Source organism: Cylas formicarius, unplaced genomic scaffold, assembly GCF_029955315.1.
Source record: "Cylas formicarius isolate icCylForm1 unplaced genomic scaffold, icCylForm1.1 PGA_scaffold_10__41_contigs__length_53128322, whole genome shotgun sequence".
NCBI lineage: Eukaryota > Metazoa > Arthropoda > Insecta > Coleoptera > Brentidae > Cylas > Cylas formicarius.
Genome location: NW_026844214.1, coordinates 27423096 through 27446251, shown reverse-complemented (window position 1 = coordinate 27446251; position 23156 = coordinate 27423096). Strand labels below are relative to the sequence as shown.

General features: G+C 31.2%; 3 protein-coding genes across 12 annotated transcripts in view; 1 reads left to right on the top strand and 2 right to left on the bottom strand.

Annotated features, from left to right (window-relative positions):
- Nucleotides 1-623: 623 nt before the first annotated feature.
- LOC132704944 (uncharacterized) lies at nt 624-3717 on the bottom strand. Of its 7 annotated transcripts, none has more exons than XM_060675314.1 (5): nt 3420-3713; nt 3219-3326; nt 2167-2707; nt 1996-2118; nt 624-1023 (listed from the first exon to the last, which is right to left on the bottom strand). In XM_060675314.1, exons 1-5 carry the CDS (start codon nt 3561-3563, stop codon nt 932-934), a joined length of 1008 nt encoding a protein of 335 aa, XP_060531297.1. In that variant the 5' UTR covers nt 3564-3713; the 3' UTR covers nt 624-931. The 7 variants fall into 7 exon arrangements, 5 of the variants coding, with proteins under 5 accessions (XP_060531297.1, XP_060531312.1, XP_060531305.1 ...); XR_009619340.1 differs by lacking the exon at nt 624-1023 and adding an exon at nt 1042-1185 and having other exon boundaries at nt 1996-2108; nt 3420-3717; XM_060675322.1 differs by lacking the exon at nt 624-1023 and adding an exon at nt 1044-1185 and having other exon boundaries at nt 3420-3712.
- Nucleotides 3718-3789: 72 nt separating this feature from the next.
- Nucleotides 3790-7765, top strand: LOC132704923 (activating signal cointegrator 1). Of its 4 annotated transcripts, XM_060675260.1 has the most exons (10): nt 3790-3927; nt 3989-4152; nt 4208-4473; nt 4538-4656; nt 4739-4794; nt 4846-5101; nt 5164-5375; nt 5818-5939; nt 6247-6444; nt 6506-7765. In XM_060675260.1, exons 2-10 carry the CDS (start codon nt 4067-4069, stop codon nt 6568-6570), a joined length of 1380 nt encoding a protein of 459 aa, XP_060531243.1. In that variant the 5' UTR covers nt 3790-3927; nt 3989-4066; the 3' UTR covers nt 6571-7765. The 4 variants fall into 4 exon arrangements, with proteins under 4 accessions (XP_060531243.1, XP_060531268.1, XP_060531252.1 ...); XM_060675269.1 differs by lacking the exon at nt 3790-3927 and having other exon boundaries at nt 3932-4152; nt 4208-4464; XM_060675277.1 differs by lacking the exon at nt 3790-3927 and having other exon boundaries at nt 4090-4147; nt 4192-4473.
- Nucleotides 7766-20300: 12535 nt separating this feature from the next.
- Nucleotides 20301-23156, bottom strand: part of LOC132708167 (putative phosphatidate phosphatase) — a 54067-nt gene continuing 51211 nt past the window's right edge. The window contains exon 6 of the mRNA XM_060680307.1: nt 20301-22753. Coding sequence (XP_060536290.1) covers nt 22655-22753 — 99 coding nt within the window. The 3' untranslated portion in view covers nt 20301-22654. The remainder of the gene's footprint in view (nt 22754-23156) is intronic.

Here is a 23156-nt window from a genome sequence, read left to right as displayed (position 1 = left end):
TTAAAAGTGAATGCTAAGTTTTGACAACTTTCACACCAGGAGTTGTTCAACATATCGACAATTAATTTATGTGCGCTACTACAATGGCAGAACCCAATAAAATATTGAGACAGATCTTGACAAAAATTTGTGGCGTGGGAGTTGAGTTGAATAAAAGTAAATGTTTCTTTGGAGTTACAATAATTAGTTTTGTGGCTCACTGGATTTCTGAAAAAGGAATAGTAATGTAACATTCTAGAGTAGAAAGTGGATTTCGAAATTTCCTGGTTCTGGTCCATTAGCCCCTTTAAATGAATTACTTAAAAGTTTGCACTTGATAGAAAGGCTTTTCAGAAAATAACATCTTTCCTGAAGAAGGCGAAAAAAATCAAAAATTCTGCCTGGAGACTACTGAGTTATATATAGTCTTAAACTCAAAAATACAACACCAGAGTATTTTAAATATCTAATATATATATATATATATATATATATATATATATATATATATATATATATATATATATATATATATATATATATATATATATATATACACACACAAGACGCTTTGGACATGATTTGGTTGCTACCTGGTTTTCGGACATGTAAAAGGAAGATGGGACGACATATTGACGCTTGCTTCGACTAGTTCCATGCTTTAAGGAGAGATGGCGCCGCAAAGAAAATCACATGGCTTAAAAAACGTTTTAATATGCAACCAACAATGTACATACATATATTCAATACAATGTAGACACATGTATACAAAACAAAACAATGGCTAGGACCACGTTAACCAACTAATATAATACAGTCTACGGACTACGTTCTGCCAGATTGGCGGTGCTTTGAGCAACTGTTTCGCCCGTTCCCGTCTCTGGATGATTGTTTAAATTGCCGCCGTCCATCTTTTTCTGCTCTCAACTTTCCGACACGTTTTATATGGAAATCAAGGAGCTGGTGCCCAGTCGGTTGTTGCACACAACTTAGAGGCAGGGAAAATAATCCAAATGTCTGGGCCTCCCCAGGGTCGACCAACTTCTATTCCAAGGGAATCAAATAAAACATGTTTTCATAGCGAAACATACAGATTTATTGAAACTTTAAAAGTTAAAAACAAAAATGTACTAGTCTTTAGGGAAACCTTATTTTACACATGTTTTCTCTTCATTTTCTTTACTACTGTTCTTAGGCTCCTAATGGCTGGAATAGACCAATCATTGAATGAATGAATAATTTTAGGACATTATTTTTTAAAATTTGACAATATTAACTAGGTCACTGTGTGGGCTCCCAGTGGGGAGCTCATACAGTGACCTAGTGAACTAAGCCTCCTGAGGTCAAACACATGGAACAAAGTAATCAATTGGGTTATCCAATTTTGAACACCTGTCTGAAGTTTACCATGAATTTCCAGGGACACATTAGGGATATTAAAGTTAGCATCAATATTTTGGAAAAAAATAGAAATTGCAAGAAATGCGATTAAATAACAAAATTTGGAGAGGTCATCTGGGAGATTACTAGTTGCCTTCAAAATTATCAACCTTCCATATGTGAAAAACCTGTCTGATTTCTGATTTCCTTAAACGGTAAAATCTGTAAATGGTATTAACAAAATTTTAAAACAATGAACAAAATCATTTTAAAGTAGCTAAATGCCTTTTTCTGTCTCTTTCTTTATTTTTTTGACACATCCATGACCAGAACCAGTCCAAAAATGGGGCGACTATGAAAGTGTCAAAAAAAAAAAATGAAATCAGGTGAATATTTACAAGAAATTGGTGTAATTGAGCCTCTCTAACTCGACATATGGCACCCGATCCAAGCAATGCTTCATTTTGCAAGCATTAAGATGCCTACTCTGCCCTTTCTGGCTCCTGAATTTTTTCCTACACAAAATACATCGCAGGTGAATCCTATTGTGTAGGGCCATTTCTACTTTACTGCAAAGTACTTTATCGCAATATTTACATATCGTGACATATTTAGAGCCATTTATTTCTAACAAACCTGATGATAGAGGCAAAACAGCTTCAAACTTGCAGGGATTGGGATGCTCGGGACTTTTAGTTTCTTCTATGGCTTCTCGGTGGGTGTTACATTGAGACTTCACTGGCCTAAAACTGTTTTTACCTAAGTTAAAGCAGGAGAAGTAAGTATCTGTTAAAGTAAAATCCTTACTTGGTGATAGGGATAAACTGCACTGTGCACTCTCGCTGCCCCTTTCTGACGAGCTAGTTTCAGTTAAATTGTCTTTAAGAATCCTGGTTTCAGAGTTTGTATATTTTAATTTACTTGTTCCTAGGCTGGAACTTTTATCCTTATCACTACACCATAGAAAATTAGTTTGGCAGCTTCTGTTCTTGTTTTGATTTGATCTCATTTTATGCTTTGATCTGGAATTTAATTGTTGGTATGTATTCTGAACATCCAGTACATTAGCTAGTTTAGAATTGGTTTCATCAATTATTGGTAAAGTCATAGTGGCATTATCCACAACATTTTTCACAGGCTCACTAGAAACTTGCACGGGCATGTCTCGCAATATTACCCTTGAAGTTTGTATTCCTATATCTTCTGTTTTCTTTGAAGTCGACCCCCCCTTACTAACTAACCAATTTATTATGCATTCTATATCTTTAATACCAGGAATTTGCATATCGTGCAGGTCACTACATTGGAGTCTGATTTTCTTATTGTTATCTTCTCTGCCAAACTTCATCTACAGCAAAGTTTATTCGATTATTTAATACTTAAAAATAGTTGGAAAGTAAGTATATCAATGTCAATCAATATTTTATAGCATACAATGGCTTTGGACAATACAGGGTGGTCCAAATCATAATGGAGAAACTTTAACACCATATTCAGCACCACGTAAGTAAAAAAGTTCATATCAACTTAGGTTAGTTAGAATTTAGATACCTTGATCAGTTCGAAACAAAAATGGCCTCTTCAGTTGTTTCGCTAAAATGAAGCGTTTTTTTGTGCTTGCATGTCAGGTTTGCAAAACTAAATTAAGATATTTTTTTAATTAATTAAATAATAAGACATTTAAAAATAGCAAAAAAACGAACGGTAGTGCAACACCCTAAATCTCAGAAACAAAGCATTTTAGGACATAAGTTTATATACACATTTTTAGTTATTTTTATCTGCTGAATATGTTGTTAAAGTTTCTCCATTATAATTTATATATTTACAAATATTACAAAAAAAAACGTAACACTCACTTCTATATACTCCTGACAGTGAAGATAATTTAACTTAAAAGTAAAGAAATTCGATATATCCACGCAGCAGTTGAAGCAAACCGAGGTAACAGAGTCGGAAGGCCGTATCTGCAATAAAAAAAATGCATAACGCCCAAAAGACAGTATTTCCAAACAAATTAAATATTGCCAAAATTAATAACGAGTATAATGAGTAATAACCTCTAGTTGCAATATCTCGAATATCATTTTCCTTAGCAAATCTCTTTTATTCTTAGTTTTGCCGCCAAACATCGAAATTAGATTGTTGTTGGAACAGCAGAGTCGGCAGCATTTGCTCTGTGACATCTTCTGATTTTCGATCATTCCATTCTTCCCATCAAGTTCTTTCTAATTTTTAAATTTTAACACCAAACACCACTTCAATATATTAATATCCTTTTAACACTTTAACCTGTTAAACCCAGTCCTGCACATTTAAACCAAAGACAAATTCAAACTTTCCACTACTATTCGCAAAGTATCATCTATGCATCATGGGAAAGGGAATAAGTTTGGCCGAGCTTTTATGTCATCCTGATCATACCATATCTTCCTTTGTTTGATTGTGTATCTCCCTACGGAGCAACCACATAAGGGATTTCCGTTATAGGCGAATGATCATAATAAATTGGTTGCTCAACAAATTTTAGAACCTAAAGAAGAAGAGCGACCAATTTTTTATCTAAAGGTCAGCAAGCAGATTTTAATAGCAGTATTTTAGAGAAAGTTTTATTGTTTTAATTTTACAGCAAGAAATCGATTACGGTTTGCTTATTGCGAAATTATAGACGAGAGAGTTTGTGAGAAACAGGGACCCAATCAATAGGATGTCCCTCCAGAAAGCAATTGTTGACTCAATTCATAATCATTTGACGATAATTCTGGGCGAAGATGTTGAACCTAATATTGTGGAGTATAATAATGTATGATGAAAATAAATGTAAGTTTCTAGACTTGTTCAATTTTAGGTATATCCGCGGAATGAAGCACGAGGAGGATTTTGAAGAATTTATGGAAAATATCGTAAATAAAAATGATGTTGGCCATGTCACTGCTAGCGTTGCTATTAAGAACTTGATATTTTCAACCAAAAAAGTGCAGTCGAAATTCCAGGAACCTCAAACTTTTGATCAAAAACATCTTAAATTAAATTTGCAAGGAAAAAAGGAAAAGAAGAAGTTTCGCAGTATAAAACAATTTGAGGAGGAGAAAACAGAAATGCAAGGTACTAAAGGTCATTTTAGAAGTGAATGTGAGTTAATGGTTTTATAAATTTTGTTCGTAATTCTGGTTTGCAGGTCGTAGTACCTGTGATTGTTTGGGACAAGAGCATGACTTCTTGAACAACTGTATCGAATGTGGCAGAATTCATTGTATTAAGGAAGGTCCTGGTCCTTGTTTATTCTGTGGAAATATGGTAAAAATATATATAAAAATATTTTGATTTTAGTTCTCAGATTACTAATTATATCAGACCTTTTCTAGTTGGAAATTTTCAGATATCCATTAGAGGTGCAACAATGTTTGATTCAAAAGGCAAGAAATCTGTTATGAAGTAAGAGTAATTTTACATTATCTAAAGCCTGTCACTCATAAATTTTATTAGGCCTAAGAAAAATAAGGTTTTCGATGACGACAATGACTATTTTAAAATTAACTCGAAAAAAGAAGAAACTGAAAAAAACAAAATGGTCATTGCACTTGATCTTGCTAGCAGGAAAGTTATTGAGAGCTCGGAAGAGGATGTCAAGATAAGAAAAATGTTGCTCCAGGACTCTATAGAGCACTTGAAAAAAGTTGAGAATCTGTATAAAAATATAGAACGACGATCCCAATTTAAAGGAGTAATGTCAAGAAGTCATGTTAGTATTAAAAATATTTATTTCTTTGTTAGTGCTAACAAAGTCAAGACCTTCTCTTTCAGAATGCACTTGATGATTTGGTGGATTTGTTGATTCAAATGAGGCACAGAAAGCCAGCTGAACCCGAAAATCTCGGTATTGAAGATAGCAAAATGCCCGCAAATAATTTAAATAGGAAAATTCTTGATGAAGATATGTTGCCTAATATGGATCAAGGATTGTGCTTGAGCTTGCATCAGCCATATGCGAGCCTATTAGTGGCTGGTGTAAAGAGGTAGAACTGCAGGGTTATTCTTTAATAATAAAAATTTAAAATTCCTAAAACCATTAATAAGTAATTGTAAAATGACGTAGAGAAACAATTCACGTAGAATAGAAAACAAATAATTCTAAAAGAAAAATATCACAATTGCCAAGTGTAGCCTATTTCAGAATTAGATTTGAGGATATACTTTCGGCATTTGTTTTGAGCTGGCCAGGTCGCCACTATGTTACAAATAAATCGTATATATATATATATATATATATATATATATATATATATATATATATATATATATATATATATATATATATATATATATATATATATATATATATATATATATATATATATATATATATATGACTGATTCTGAACCTATTGAGTAACTTTTTTGGTTAAAAAAATTAAACAGCTAAAAAAGAACCCGAAACACCCTTTTTTTTTAATTTAGGCATGAAGGTAGAGTTTGGTATACAAATCATAGAGGTCGATTGTGGATAGCTGCCGCAGCAAAGCAACCAGAGGAAGACGAAGTTCGATCTTTAGAAACATTTTATAAAGATTTTCACAAAGGTGAGGTTAGAATATATATAGGAAAAAAATTGATTCTACGATTAACTGTTTGTAAATTTATACCAATGACTTTCACAAAAATGGGGTTAGAAAATCTGGAAAAAAAGTTTCTCAATTGATACCAAAGACTTTCACATGTGAGCATAGAAAATGTATTCGAAAAATTTGTTTCTATGATTAAGGTGACATTGGAAAATGTTTAGGAAAATTTTTTTCTTTAATTATTGCTTCTAAATTGATACTGGTTGCACTAAACTTCTGTTCTGTTTCAAGCGACACCAATTCCTGTAGGGACATAAAATTTTAGATCCGTCCATTAAGTTTCCCAGAGAATATCCGACGAGTTGCCTTTTGGGCTGTGTTTATGTTGAGGATTGTTTAGATCAGGAAACGTACAGAAAGAGGTTCTCCAGTTGTGAAGAGTCTGGAAGCCCCTATGTTATGATTTGTTCGAATCCTATAATTTTGCCAATATATTTCCCAATTTCGGGGAAGCACAAAATATGTGAGTAAATTTTTTAACAGTGATGGTCATTATTGATAAACTGTGTCGTTTCTCTTTATAGATCCGCTTGATAAAGAGTTGCATAGTTGTGCAAAAATAGCGTTACAGCATGTAAAGTACTTCTAGAAACTTGAATGTTTTATTATGATGATTAAATAATATTGGAATTTTGAAAGGAAGTAGACGACCCCCCCACCCCCCGCCCCAGCCCCACCACATCCAAACACACACACCCAAACACACACATTGAACACAGGAATTGAAAACACTACATCATTTTTTAAATTACCACGTGAAGGGCTCTGAGGACGTAACTGAAACTTGGCTTTGAGGAGGGAAGGGTCACTACCTGCTATAAGCCGATTAGTAAAATTTCACAAATGGAGAGACCTACTCTTTTCCATTTTTAACCAGCCCAATTCTTTTGTTTTCTGCCACATGATCATATTTACTATAATTTTTTGAATGAGAATCCTCAAGATCTAGACATGGGCCATAAATGAGATCGCAATAGTTAAATGTGATAACACTAAGCTTTGGCATAGATTATGTTTTAGGGTTGTATTGAGAAAAAGTTTTAAGTTAATAGATGCTTCTTGAATTAGTTTCGTGACATGTTCACGAAACCTAAGCTCCGTGTCCAAGATGATTCCAAGATTCTGGCAGAATTAACGGCATATAAGGGAATGTTATCAATTTTCAAAGAAATTTGTTGTTTAGCTACAGTTACCTTTTTATTTGCACCAGAGAATAGTGCATAAGACTTCCTTGCACTTAATTTAAGATTATGTTTCAATGATAATTTACACAAACTCTCCAATTTAGTGCTTATCATTGTTTCAGTATTCTTAGCATTATTGGCACAAAAATGAGCATTGGGAATCGGTCATCCGAGACGGTATTTCTGTCCCTCATTTAGCTCCGCCCCCCTCAAACAATATGTAAGCAAGTACAGAGTACAATGCGAGCCAGTTTCAGTCAAGCTCTGAAGAAGTCAACAGGATGATTGGCGAAATGTCAGCAATTTCGACCCAGCAAAAACCGACGCAGGAGGAATACAGAAGTTTCGTAAAAAATAAATACTAATATTTAAATATAATTTTTTTAAATTGTTTTCTAAGTTCTTGACGGTTGACTTCTTTGTAGATCAATAAATTATTGTACCGAATTAAGAAAAACTGTTAAGTTAGAAATTAATATAATTTTCAATTATTTTCTTTTACGAGGCCAACCGAGGCATCATATTACTGTGTTTTGTATGTTTAATGTTGGTTTAAAATGGGCCGATGTTAGTTATTTGGAATATATAGGAGGAATTATTAGAGGCTACTATTTTAGTTTTAATAAAAAATAAGCATTTTTTTAAATTTTAATAAAATTATAAAGAACACAGACAACTGCGATAAGAGCGGCATTCGTTACTCAACAAAATTAACATTTTCTTCAGAAGGCTATTTATAAATCTTCTAGATCCTTTCTGCATCGTTTGTCGACATTTGCTGACGTTTCGCCAATCATCTTGATGGTTTCTTCAGAGCTTAAGTGAAGCTTGCTCACATTCTATTTTGAATCCACTTATATACTGTTTTAGAGAGGCGGAGCTAAAGAAGGGACATGAACATTGTCTCGGATTTCCATATTGGTGGAAGACAGAGACGCGGTTAAGATTGGTTGTTTAGATATTTCTATGGATTTTCGGATTTTTCCCTGGTAGAAGAATCGATTACATTGATTAATTTTTAATTGGATCGAATAAGATTTCGGTTTCATTATTGTTTTCGGCAACTGCTTATGACTTTATTTGTCATAGTCGTATATTTTTTGTTCTGTTTCTCTGGATAGTTTTGACATAGCTCTTTCAATATTGCAATTCGGGAATCTGGAATCAAACCTAGTCAATGGAATTGAAAAATGCTTGTCTGGAACATATTTTTCTTGTAACGGTCAAATTTATGAACAGGACCAGCTGTGAGATCTCCAGGATGGTCGGCGAAACGTCAACAGGTTTTATCAAGCACCGACGCAGGTAGAATGCAGAATATTTGTAAATAGTCTTACATTATTCTGTGACAGTTTCCTTTACAAAAAAATCTTCAGAAATCTTTGCTAAACAAGTTTGATAAATGCCATATTAGTTTATTTGGCACGAACGGAGCGAGTGCTTAATAAATGAGTGACTGAAGAAGTTTACAAGGTGTTGCATACTCTATGCGTAGCTTTGCCATCAGAAGCAAAGCCCTGGCTAATATATCACCGGAAATCTCGGAAGTGGCTCGCAGCCCTAGGTAACGTCTTTAAGCCACAAAATCACCTAAAAAGATACTTTAGTTCAGAGGTCTATAAACTAGGTATGCACTTTGAGAGTATAGTTAGAAAAACATTGTTAAAAAAGTAATATAGCCAAATATTGTTCGGTGGCAGTGGTGACACATTATTGGATATTCTGTACTTTACTTTTTGGCCCTCTCATTCCTTGTTCAACTTTATTTTTATTTATATCTTAGGGGACAATGAAGAAAAATAACTATTAAAAATAACACTTTTATCGAATAACTTTTATCAAAGTTCATTTCAAAATGATAATTGTTACTAAAATATAGAAACGTTACTTTTCAAATTTATTTTGGTTTGATTAAAAGCAAAAGTCAAGAACTTAAATCGTTTAATAAAATAGTTTTAAATAGTTTTTATATGTTAAGATAATATTATTAGACGATAAAATCAAAATACTTTATTGACCAATTATTTAGATAAGTATTTAGCAAATGATATTTTAATTTGCAAATTCCAACAACTTCTTTTCCTCTTGCATTAGACAACCATTTATATTGAATATTTCTATAATATAAATATTTATATTCCATATTTTTAATATTTCGAACACCGCTCTAAATAGTATTTAGCAGAAATTATCGGAAGAACGTAATAATTCTAAAAATTTATCCAAAAATTAAAAAAGATTCAGAAATTTTTGCATAATATTCGCACATAAAAAACCAAAACTTGTTGGTGCCAGTTTGTTTAATTAAAACATTATTTTAATAATGTTGCTTAATGGAGCAGAAGATTTATATAATGCAATATTAAATTAATTAAATAATCGAAAAATAACAATTCGTGCAATTAAATAAAAAAAGAATAATTTTTTTAAGTGATCGAGGATGGCTCGGTTGGTAAGTCGTTAGACCTGCCAACTTGACTTGCAGCAGGTTGTACGTTCGATTCCCACCTGGAGCCTTGGGTGTTATTATTGAGTTTGTTGTCCGACTTTAACGACTGACTTCAACCTAGTCAGCCGTCTAAGTAAAGACAGACGCGAGTTTATTGAATTAAGGAAAAAAAATGCAACGAGCGGACAAGTAGTTGCAAAAAAAATAACATTATACAATAGCGGATTTACTCAGAACGAAGAGAGCAAGCGAAACAAAAGAGTTTCCCAACGTGTGTCACACAATATTGTTTTAAATTCTAAATCATTAACATCTAACATCATATAAAGAGTACGGCATTAGCAACAGGATGTAAATATGATTTTTGTAGATTTTGAATTCTTTACCACACATTTCGAAAATAAACTTTTATTAATTATTTAATTTTTTAATTAGAAAAAAAGTCTTGTGTATTTGTGCTACGTTTACGTTAATTCCAACTTAGCCTACTTCTTAATTTGTGGTAAAATAAATAAAATTCTCTATTTCCACTGTTTCTACAAGCTCGAACTATGGAGCGCCAATCCATTTCATTCAATATAAAAAACAAAACAACTAGGCGATGCAGAGCCGTTACCCTACAATTTCGCGCCAGTCTGGAAAAGTTAATAGTGACAGTGTTGCTACGTAACAAAGGCGCAAAGGACGCCTGGAAATCGACTAGCTGAAAGTAGAATATATCTTGTGAAATATGCAGAGACTGGGTCTCGCGCCTCTACCGGGTATACAGTTGAACTAACAATATACAAGAAAATTCAGTTTACTGTGATCGTAGCGTCCGTCTGAAAATTTTAATTTAGACTACTTAGATCGTGTATACACCGTTTCTATAGCGTTGCATCGTGGCATATATGGACATATATATATATATATATATATATATATATATATATATATATATATATATATATATATATATATATATATATATATATATATATATATATATATATATATATATATATATATATATATATATATATATATATATATATATATATATATATATATATATATATATATATATATATATATATATATATATATATATATATATATATATATATATATATATATATATATATATATATATATATATATATATATATATATATATATATATATATATATATATATATATATATATATATATATATATATATATATATATATATATATATATATATATATATATATATATATATATATATATATAATATTTCCAGTTTGAGTTCTTGGATCCTTTTGATTTTATATATTCTTGAAATTAAAATAATTTTCCGTTACTTGTGAAACATTTTATTTTTTGTGACGTTTCGGCCTTCAAGACCTTCTTCAGACATTTACTTTTAACCTACAAAAATGTATTTTTAAGTAAAATTATTGATTGCATTGTTTTCCTGGTCATAATTAAAACATAGATAAAAATTTGTATAGGAGTCAGCAAAATAGATTGAAATGATTAAAAATTACTAGTGCAAGTCAATAGAACATACAAAGTGATTAAAAATAGTATAAAAATAGATGCACAACAATAAAACATACATAATTTTTTATATTACGATTACATACATACCTTAAGCCAAAAATCAACGGTTCACTATATAGTTGTTTGGTAATTTACAGTTTTACAACATTCACAACAGACATATCGAATATGTAAATCGACAAGCCACATTGATAAGACGACGAACCAAAACAATAATGCGAAGCACGGATGTACGTTTCTTCACGGTTGGGCAACGGAGTTTTTTTTTTCTAAAGCGTTTTTTTTATTTTTTTTTTTTGGTTTGTGTGAGATTCACGGGTTAATTTGTCTCTGTATTTAATTAAGTTGTGATAAATTTTGCTGAGATTTTTTGTGTCAGTCTTAGAATTTATGGCGTTTGGATTTTTTTGGATCTCAACCATTTCATAAAATTCCCGTCTTTTTGTGTGGCTCCCTGGAATCAGTGTTATTTTTTTTTGTCATATTTATGGCCGTCAATACTTAAAAAGTCGCTTAAACGGCCATAAATATGACAAAAAAAATAACACTGCTCTTTCGAGCCATTCCAGGGAGAATCAGCACTCGTTTGACTTTCAAAGTGTGAAAATTTTACGCTCAAGAAGCCACACAAAAAGACGGGAATTTTATGAAATGATTGAGATCCAAAAAAATCCAAACACCATGAATTCTAAGACTGACACAAAAAATCTTAGCAAAATTTATCACAACTTAATTAAATACAGAGACAAATTAACCCGTGAATCTCACACAAACCAAAAAAAAATAAATAAAAAAAACGCTTTAGAAAAAAAAAAACTCCGAAAAACTCCGTTGCCGTGCTTCGCATTATTGTTTTGGTTCGTCGTCTTATCAATATATATCATATTCGATATGTCTGTTGTGAATGTTGTTAAACTGTAAATTACCAAACAACTATATAGTGAACCGTTGATTTTTGGCTTAAGGTATGTATGTAATCGTAATATAAAAAATTATGTATGTTTTATTGTTGTGCATCTATTTTTATACTATTTTTAATCACTTTGTATGTTCTATTGACTTGCACTAGTAATTTTTAATCATTTCAATCTATTTTGCTGACTCCTATACAAATTTTTATCTATGTTTTAATTATGACCAGGAAAACAATGCAATCAATAATTTTATTTAAAAATACATTTTTGTAGGTTAAAATTAAATGTCTGAAGAAGGTCTTGAAGGCCGAAACGTCACAAAAAATAAAATGTTTCACAAGTAACGGAAACTTATTTTAATTTCACTAAAAAACGACCAAAAAAAACCCAAGAACCATTTCTTAAGTATATATATATATATATATATATATATATATATATATATATATATATATATATATATATATATATATATATATATATATATATATATATATATATATATATATATATATATATATATATATATATATATATATATATATATATATATATTATATATATATATATATATATATATATATATATATATGATGACACTATATTCCGGGATATCATCCGTTCGCTCGTTGAACTCCGACTGGAATCCTGCATCCGACTGGAATCCTGCAAATCCTGCATCCGACTGGAATCCTGCAGACGTTTCGCCAAAATCTCACTTGGCATCTTCAATGCTCGCGCTCCGAAAACACTTCGAACACTCGGAGCGCGAGCATTGAAGATGCCAAGTGAGATTTTGGCGAAACGTCTGCAGGATTCCAGTCGGATGCAGGATTTGCAGGATTCCAGTCGGATGCAGGATTTGCAGGATTCCAGTCGGATGCAGGATTCCAGTCGGAGTTCAACGAGCGAACGGATGATATCCCGGAATATAGTGTCATCATATTTTTCCATCCGTGAATCAATACGTGAGAATATATATATATATATATATATATATATATATATATATATATATATATATATATATATATATATATATATATATATATATATATATATATATATATATATATCCCACTATCTGCTATTTTCCGAGCGTCCGTCTACAACTGGGCGTCCATATACGGACACCCGGATGCAGAGCTATGAAAACGGTATATACAAGATCTAAGTAGTCTAAATTAAAATTTTCAGACGGACGCTACGATCATAGTAAACTGAATTTTCTTGTATATTGTTAGTTCAACTGTATACCCGGTAGAGGCGCGAGACCCAGTCTCTGTATATTTTACAAGATATATTCTACTTTCACCTCGTCGATTTCTACGCGTCCTTTGCGCCTTTGTTACGTGGCAACACTGTCACTATTAACTTTTCCAGACTGGCAATTGTGGGGTAACGGCTCTGCATCGCCTAGTTGTTTTGTTTTTCATATAGAATGAAATCGATTGGCGCTCCAAAGTTCGAGCATGTAGAGACGGTGGATATAGAAAATTTTATTTCTTTTACCACAAATTAGGAAGTAGTCTAAGTTGGAATTAACGTAAACGTAACACAAATACACAAGACTTTTTTTCTATTAAAAAATTAGATAATTAATAAGTTTATTTTCTAAATGTGTGGTAAAGAATTCAAAATTTACAAAAAACATATTTACATCCTGTTGCCAATGCCGTACTCTTTATATGATGTTAGATGTTAATGATACTAGAATTTAAAACGATATTGTGTGAAACACGTGAGGAAACTCTTTTTTTCGCTTGCTCTCTTCGTTCCAAGAAAATCCGCTCATTGCATAAAGTTATTCTTTTTTGAACTAGTTCTCCGCTCGTTGCAATTTTTTTTTCCTTAATTCAATGAATTCGCGTCTGTCTTTACTTAGACGGCTGACTAGATTGAAGTCAGTTAAAGTCGGACAACAAACTCAATAACAACATCCAAGGCTCCAGGTGGGAATCGAACCTACAACCTGCTGCAAGTCAAGTTGGCAGGTCTAACGACTTACCAACCGAGCCATCCTCGATCACTCAAAAGAAAATTATTCTTTTTTTATTTAGTTGCACGAATTGCTATTTTTCGATTATTTAATTATTATTGCATTATATAAATCTTCAGTTCCATTAAGCAACATTATTAAAATAATGTTTTAATTAAACAAAGTGGCACCAACCAGTTTTGTTTTTTTATATGCGAATATTATGCAATAACTTCTGGATCTTTTTTAATTTTTGGGTTCATTTTTAGAACTATTATTTTCTTCCGAAAATTTCTGCTAAATACCATTTAGAGCGTTGTTCGAAATATTAAAAATATTGAATATAAATATTTATATTATAGAAATATTTAATATAAACGGTTGTCTAATGCAATAGGAAAAGAAGTTGTTGGAATTTGCAAATTAAAATATCATTTGCTAAATACTTATCTAAATAACTGGGTAATAATCTAAATAACTGGTTATCTAAATAACTGGGTGCTTTTAATCAAACCAAAATAAATGAAAAAAGAAACATTTCTATATTTTAGTAACAATAATCATTTTGAAATGAACTGATAGAAGTTATTCGATAAAAGTGTTCTTTTTAATAGTTATTTTTCTTCATTGTCCCATAAGATATAAATAAAAATAAAGTTGTACAAGGAATGGGAGGGATACAAAGTAAAGAATTTAGCTCCGCCTCTCTCAAACAGTGGGTTCAGAATAGAATGTGAGCAAGCTTCATTTCAGCTCTGAAGAAGCCATCAGGATGATTGGCGAAACGTCAGCTAGCTTTATTTATAAACAGACGATGCAGAAGGGATCTAGAAGGTTTGTAAATAGCCGTCTGAAGAAAATTTGTCAGTTGTCTGTGTTCTTTATAATTTTATAAAAATTTAAAAAATCATTATTTTTATTAAAACTGAAATAGTTTCTTCTAATTATTCCTCCTAAATATTCCAGATAACTAACATCGGCCCATTTTAGACCAACATTAAACACACACAACACAGTAATATGATGCCTCAGTTGGCCTCGTAAAAGAAAATAATTGAAAATGACATTAATTTCTAAATTTACCGTTTTTTTTTTAATTTGGCACAATAATTTATTGATCTGCAAATAAGTCAACCGTCAAGAACTTAAAACAATTTTAAAAAATAATATTTAAATATTAGTATTTAATTTTTAGAAAACTTCTGGATTTCTCCTGCGCCGGTTTTTGCTGAGTCAAATTTGCTGACGTTTCGCCGATCATTCTGTTGACTTCTTCAGAGCATGGTTGAAACTGGCTCGCATTTTACTCTGTACCTGCCTACATATTGTTTGAGGGGGGCGGAGCTAAATGAGGGGCAGAAACACCGTTTCGGATGACCCATTCCCATGTTGGTGACAGGTAAAGACCAGAGTCGCGGTTAAGATTGTTAGGTTGTTTATGGATTTCTATGGACTCTCGGATTTTTCGTTGGTAGAAGAATTGATTACATGCAAGAATTTTAGTTTTATCGAATAAAATTTTATGTCCGGTTTCGTGTTCGCCAACAGCTGATGAGTTTATTTGTCTTAGTCGTAAGGCTCTTCGTGTTCTTTGTGCCTAGTTGATATTTTTCGTCCGGTTTCTCCAATATGCTCTTTGCCGCATATGCATGAAATGCTGTACACTTCTTTAGGACTTTTGATATGTGGTCAGTGATATTTTGAATGGAAATGGCAAGTGTAGGATTGCTTTCGGCCTCATTGCTATTGGAAGGTTGTAGTGAAGTGTATTTTTTGATTGAACGCTTAAAATCTTTAATGTGTAAATCATTAGAGAGAGAAGAGAGAAGAGCAGAGGTAAGGTGTTTTAATTCTGGGTTCAGTGACTTGGGCTGAGATAGTTTTACGGTTCTGTAAACAAGAGAGTTGATAACCTATGACTTTTAGGCCGGATTGTGATATGTGTGAACTTTATTTTAAATTACAAGATACGTTTTTATTTAATTTTTTAAATTTACAAACAAAAACATATTATTTTCATTTAAAATAGGTAAAAAATTCATAACGAACAAGCAAAGTTATAAATATGTAAGTTTAGTAATTCAGGATCAGACGCATCTGCCTCAGACTCTTATTAAATTATAATTCACAAAAACAAAATAAATTTCTTAATTCAAATAAAACCTTAAGTTGAATATGTTATTATTGATGAGGTTTAGTGTATTAATGTTTTTTTTGCATATTTTGTATTACTATTTTTGAATATTTTGTTACTTTTAAGATAAGAACTTTCGTAAGGAAGTCAAAAGTGCAGTAGCAACCGTGTTTCAAAAACTGTGGCGTAAAAACTTTTGAAATTTGATATGTTAGGTAATATATAATATATATATGTTATTATATATATGTTATATGTTAGTGTTTTCTTAGAGGTCTCAGCTTTCTATTTTAAATGAAAATAATATGTTTTTGTTTAGTTTTTGTGTGTAAATTTTAAAAATTAAATAAGAACGTATCTTTTAATTTAAAATAAAGTTCACACACATCACAATCCGGCCCAAAAGTCATCGGTTATCAACTCTCTTATTTACAGAACCGTAAAACTATCTCAGCCCGGGTCACTGAACAGAGAATTAAAACACCTTACCTCTGCTTTTCTCTCTTCTCTTTCTAATAATTTCCAAAAGCAATCCTAAACTTGCCACCTATATCACTGGCCACATATCAAAAGTTCTAAAGAAATATAACGTCAAAATCAGATTTACCAATTGTCCAAAATCTCTCGACATTTTCAGTCCGTCAAAGATAAATTTCCAAATTTCAAAGATCCATTTCCATGCATATACGGCAAGGAGTACATCGGAGAAACCGGACGAAAAATATCAACTAGGCTCAAAGAACACGAAAGAGTCTTACGACTAAGACATAAACTCATCAGCTATTGCCGAACAACTAAAATTCTTACATTCAATCAATTCTCCTACCAAACGAAAAATCCGAGTCTATAGAAATCTGTAAACAATCTAACAATCTTAACCGCGACTCAGGTCTCTACCTGTCACCAATATGGGAATCAGTCATCCGAGATGGTGGTTATGCTCCTTATTTAGCTCCGCCCCCATCAAACAATATAAAAGCAGGTACAGAGTAAAATGCGAGCCAGTTTCAGTCAAGCCAACGGGATGATTGGCGAAACGTTAGCAAGTTCGACTCAGCAAAAACCGATTCAGGAGGAATCCAGAAGTTTAGTACAAAGTATTGCAGTAGCCTGTGGAAGTTTCTTTGAAAAATTAATATTAGTATTTATTTTCAATTATTAAGTTGTAAAAAAAGTGGTTTAGATTTCCATTTAAAAAATACTGGTTATTAGGGCACCAATGAAATTAACACTTTTTATGCAAATTTACGTCCATCCAGCGCCTGACTAACTTAGATACAAGTGCAATATTTATGGCAAACATATTGCCTTAAAATCAATCAAAGAATTACCGAAATCGGGCGACGTATTAAAGAAAACATATACACAATAAATTAAGTTTAGCAAAGAGCTCTAAAAACTAACAAATATACCAAAAACAAATATAATAAAATAAAAAAATTAAACAGTTCGCAACAAAGCATTTTAAAAAAATAGCGAAAATATTAATCGCCTTATATCCGCTCGACTGTGAACAGTCATGTTAAAAAGGAGAAGCGTGTTCTGAAGACGATACCTATTTATATGTACTTTAATACACAATCAATCGGGCAACGTTGCTCGGACGCTCAGAAATCTGCGCAATAAATGAAAAATATACATTAGGATGCTGGAATGTAAAAGTTTTCCCGTGTATATTGGACGCTAGCAAGTTACCTCTATGAAAGGACGCCGACATATTAGTATCATAAAACTTCACAAAAATGATCTTCGTAAAACCTGGCCTAAGGGAACCGAACGCCATCTCGTTTACAAAACTTAAAAATATTTACTTGCTAAAGTAGGGATCTTGAAGAAAACGATACTGGACGCTCAGAGACGGATCCATGAAAGGATATATATATATATATATATATATATATATATATATATATATATATATATATATATATATATATATATATATATATATATATATATATATATATATATATATATATATATATATATATATATATATATATATATATATATATATATATATATATATATATATATATTGTTTATATTTTGTTTTTTCTTAGACCTTCTCTATATTTATGTTTAGCTTTTGGTTCTTGGGTTATAGGTCTTTGTATTAAAAGCGATTAAAATTTTTTTTGTCCATATATTGACGTTTCGGTCTTCTATGACCTTCTTCAGAAAGGGGTACAGTCTAAAATTATGTTATAGTACAGTTCTTTTTTTTTACATATACACAACGGAATTACAAAGAACCTTACCAAAAAGAGACAAACACAAATCTTAAAATTGAAGAGGTAGCATCATATGAAAGTTTATACTTTAAAAGCGTTTGGTTTTGTCATAGTGCCTAGAAATATTATTGTTTTGGTTTTTTCCAACTATGAGAATAAAAAAGTCATACCCTTGATAAAAGATAAAAGTCCAACAAAAAATGATTTGTATACGGCACTCACACACATAATACACACAAATTTAACGAAACAGTTAAAATATATATAAGAGTTTAAAATAATAATAATAATAATAATACCGATACGCGAGGTTTGCTCGCGTCGACGTTACTGTAAAAACATCGTACGATGCACGATTGTTTTGGTGCAAGGTTCAGAGGATATACAGAGTGTTTTTGTTAATTTATAATTTTTTTCTTTTATTTATTTTAAATTATTTTTATATATTATAATTTTATATTAATATATCCCTATGTTGTTACTTCCATTGTTGTTTTATTTCAGAATGTTGCAATATAACTTACTGAGATTGTTGGTGTCTGTTTTCGAATTTATAGAGTTCTTATTTTTTTGGATCTCAACCATTTCCAGAATTTCCCTTTTTTTTGTATTATTTTCGGTTTTTAGAATTTTTACTTTCGCAAAGTTGAAAGAATGCTTGGTTTCCGCGCAATGACTCTTCAGGGCAGTCGTATTTTTTTTTTTTGTCGTATTTACACAAATACGACAAAAAAAATACGACTGCCCTGAAGAGTCATTGCGCGGAAACCAAGCATTCTTTCAACTTTGCGAAAGTAAAAATTCTAAAAACCGAAAATAATACAAAAAAAAAGGGAAATTCTGGAAATGGTTGAGATCCAAAAAAATAAGAACTCTATAAATTCGAAAACAGACACCAACAATCTCAGTAAGTTATATTGCAACATTCTGAAATAAAACAACAATGGAAGTAACAACATAGGGATATATTAATATAAAATTATAATATATAAAAATAATTTAAAATAAATAAAAGAAAAAAATTATAAATTAACAAAAACACTCTGTATATCCTCTGAACCTTGCACCAAAACAATCGTGCATCGTACGATGTTTTTACAGTAACGTCGACGCGAGCAAACCTCGCGTATCGGTATTATTATTATTATTATTATTTTAAACTCTTATATATATTTTAACTGTTTCGTTAAATTTGTGTGTATTATGTGTGTGAGTGCCGTATACAAATCATTTTTTGTTGGACTTTTATCTTTTATCAAGGGTATGACTTTTTTATTCTCATAGTTGGAAAAAACCAAAACAATAATATTTCTAGGCACTATGACAAAACCAAACGCTTTTAAAGTATAAACTTTCATATGATGCTACCTCTTCAATTTTAAGATTTGTGTTTGTCTCTTTTTGGTAAGGTTCTTTGTAATTCCGTTGTGTATATGTAAAAAAAAAGAACTGTACTATAACATAATTTTAGACTGTACCCCTTTCTGAAGAAGGTCATAGAAGACCGAAACGTCAATATATGGACAAAAAAAATTTTAATCGCTTTTAATACAAAGACCTATAACCCAAGAACCAAAAGCTAAATATATATATATATATATATATATATATATATATATATATATATATATATATATATATATATATATATATATATATATATATATATATATATATATATATATATATATATATATATATATATATATATATATATATATATATATATACATCCCAATATAATTAGAGCGTCTTGGACGGGTAACATGCTTTGAGCGTCACCTTCGTATAGCCTTCCCAAAGCCCGCCATATAGCGCCAGTACACTTGATATACATTAGGGCGTCACTGGTATACGATTTTCCATATACTTATTCGCTTTTAAAGCGTCACCAGCGTTGCCGCATTTGTTCTCGCAAAAAGTGCCTAAATTTTTTAGATATTCTCGACGTTCACTTGTAACGTATTTATATGACCTCCAGTTAAAAAATAGCTCCACATGACATTGTGGATCAGAGTTTTTCGAGTCCGTAGGATATTTTCATTTTTTGGTTAGTTTGGTGTGGAAGCATTTCAATTGTTTTTTACGAATTTTTCTAATCTATCTGTCAAAAGGAAAGAGTTGAATTTTTAGATGAAAAACGGTCTCAAATTTTTTTTTAGAATGTTTGAATATTTTACTACACAGAGTGTTGAAAATGAAATTTAGCAAAAATAAATAAATTTTCAAAGAAAATTCCACAAACCACATCATCCTGTTGGCTTCTTCCGAGCTTAACTGAAACTGGCTCGCATTTTATTTACTCTATACCGCTTATGTATTGTTTGAGGGGTGGAGGAGTTAAAGGAAGGGTATGAACAAACGTAACTTGGTTTTGTCGGATAGAAGACATTTTTGGACATGTGGTAAATCCGGTTTTGACTTTATTTTTCTTAAAAACTTTTAATATGTGATCAGTAATTTTTTGAATGTGAGAATCCGAAAGCAATCTTACACTTGTCGTTCGTCATATCCAAAACATCCCTGGCCACATATTAAGTTCTTTAGAAATATAACGTGAAAACCGGTAAATCGGGTTTAACATTTTTAAATTTTAATTAAAATTTTCATTCTGGAATTCGGACATCCATTATTTGGAATATATTTAGATTTATAAAAATTTCTTTTTATAGTTGAATTGCTCACTTCAAACAACACAACAATCAAAAAGTATAATTTTTTATAAACACTAAAAACTAGTCAACTAAAAATGGAATGTTTTGTTGGTGCAAATAATTATTTAGTGTATTTATTGATTTTGGATTTTTGAAATGAACGATTCAGTAATTCGACACGTTTCAGTTATCTAAGGTCGCCCGTAATGATGCACCAAAAGGCAATCCTTAATTAAACTCGTCAAAATAATCATTTTGAGCTAAACTTGCTCTAGGAAAATGTCGCTCACTGAGTGTCAAAGTTTAAAGTTTAGTTATGAGTTATAATGACGCTATTTTATCACTCATCTCCACAAAAAATCGGCAACAATGCTGTGTCATTAACTTTTATTATTAATTTGATTTGAGTATATACCAAGTGATGCAATTTACTAACAAATGTTTTTATTATCCCTATGGCAAATTAATCAGTTGAAGTTAGTTTTTATTCCGTTTTAAAATAGCGGTAAAAATATTTTACTTTAATTTATGCAAGTCAACGCTAATATTAATGTGAATGTGTTCATTTCTTCATTGACGATTAAAAAAGGGAGAAAAAACTAATAGTGAATTGCGTTTCGGAACAGGTCCAGGCTTCCGGAAAGCCGAAAGAACGCTCCGTCGGTCGTACCGCTCGCGTACTTACGGATCGTCTTCACGGAGCACGGAACATCCGACGCAAAAAACGCGACAGGTACAGGATGGAAACAAAATTCCATATATATTTAAAACATCTAAATTTTAGGCAAAAGTTTTGAGACCATATATTACAATAATTAAACCACACAAGTAAAATACCGCTTTCGATTGCTTTTTAGCGCATTAATTACGGACCACCCTAGATGGCAAATTTCACTATTTATACACTAGTCTGTAATTTTACTAATTGATTTTTTTAATTTATGTATTATTTCATGATAACTTATTATTAGTGTGGCATTTTCGGGCTTGAGCGATTCAAACAAATTTTTTATTGATGGTTTTATTTTCTTAATTTCAATCAATAGTCTTGTCAATTCCCTCATTTTACGGGAGGTTACATTAACACATTATTTTTCTCGATGACTTCGTAGTACCTGTTACCAAAAGCACAAATAAGTATATCACCTTTAGCGACCATTGATATTTCATCTGGTCGCATTCTGGGAGAAACTTCGTCCTTAATTTTTTGTCTATACTAAGATTCTCAAGAAGCAAATTTTGTCCTTTCGCTTGGTGTAATTTATCCGATGATCCCATGCATTTTTTCCTGACACCAAAGCTGTTTTAAGGCAAAAAAACCTTTACAGTTTGTGCAGGTTAATGTTTTTTGGCTAAATTGTTGTTTTCTAATTGCTTCTAAATCACGCTACTATTTAGAAAGTTGCCCTTCTTCTTAAGAAATTCGACAATTTTCTTCTTTCGGGATCTCTAGCTGTCAAAGAGATAATTTTCTGCACGCTATTTTCAACACTATGTGCCCCTAATACATGTCGAGCAAAATTTAATACATAACTTTCACAATACATACAAAAGTCATTTTTCTGTATTTCTCTCCTTCTTTCGCCATTTTGCTTAAACTATCCTAAATTTTGTGATGGATTGGATTCAGTGATTTCATTTAAGCTTTGTCCAGAACCAATGGAAGTTGCCGCTTCTTCTCCATCGGTATTCGGTATCTACAAAACAAAATAATTATTATGTATGTAACTGAATTAATTGGCTACTTTTCAAACGGGAAAGATAAAAATTTTAGCGATTTTAAAATTTTTGTTAATTTCCATAGCTTCCAACAATTTTAGTTTTTTGCTTTTTGATTAATTATGTAAAATATCAAAATTATCGTCAAACTTGTGCATTCTGAATTTATTTAACTATGCAATATAATAATAATACAATAATTTAAAATTCAGAAATGCACAAGTTTGATGATAATTTTGTTGAAAGCTATGGGGATTAACAAAATGGGATATTCAAATCCATCACTTGGATTTAAATGCAACGGTTGCACCGGAAATTAAAAATCTATTACTACCTGTTTATATATATAGGTGTAGGAACATTGTCATATTCTGTATACAA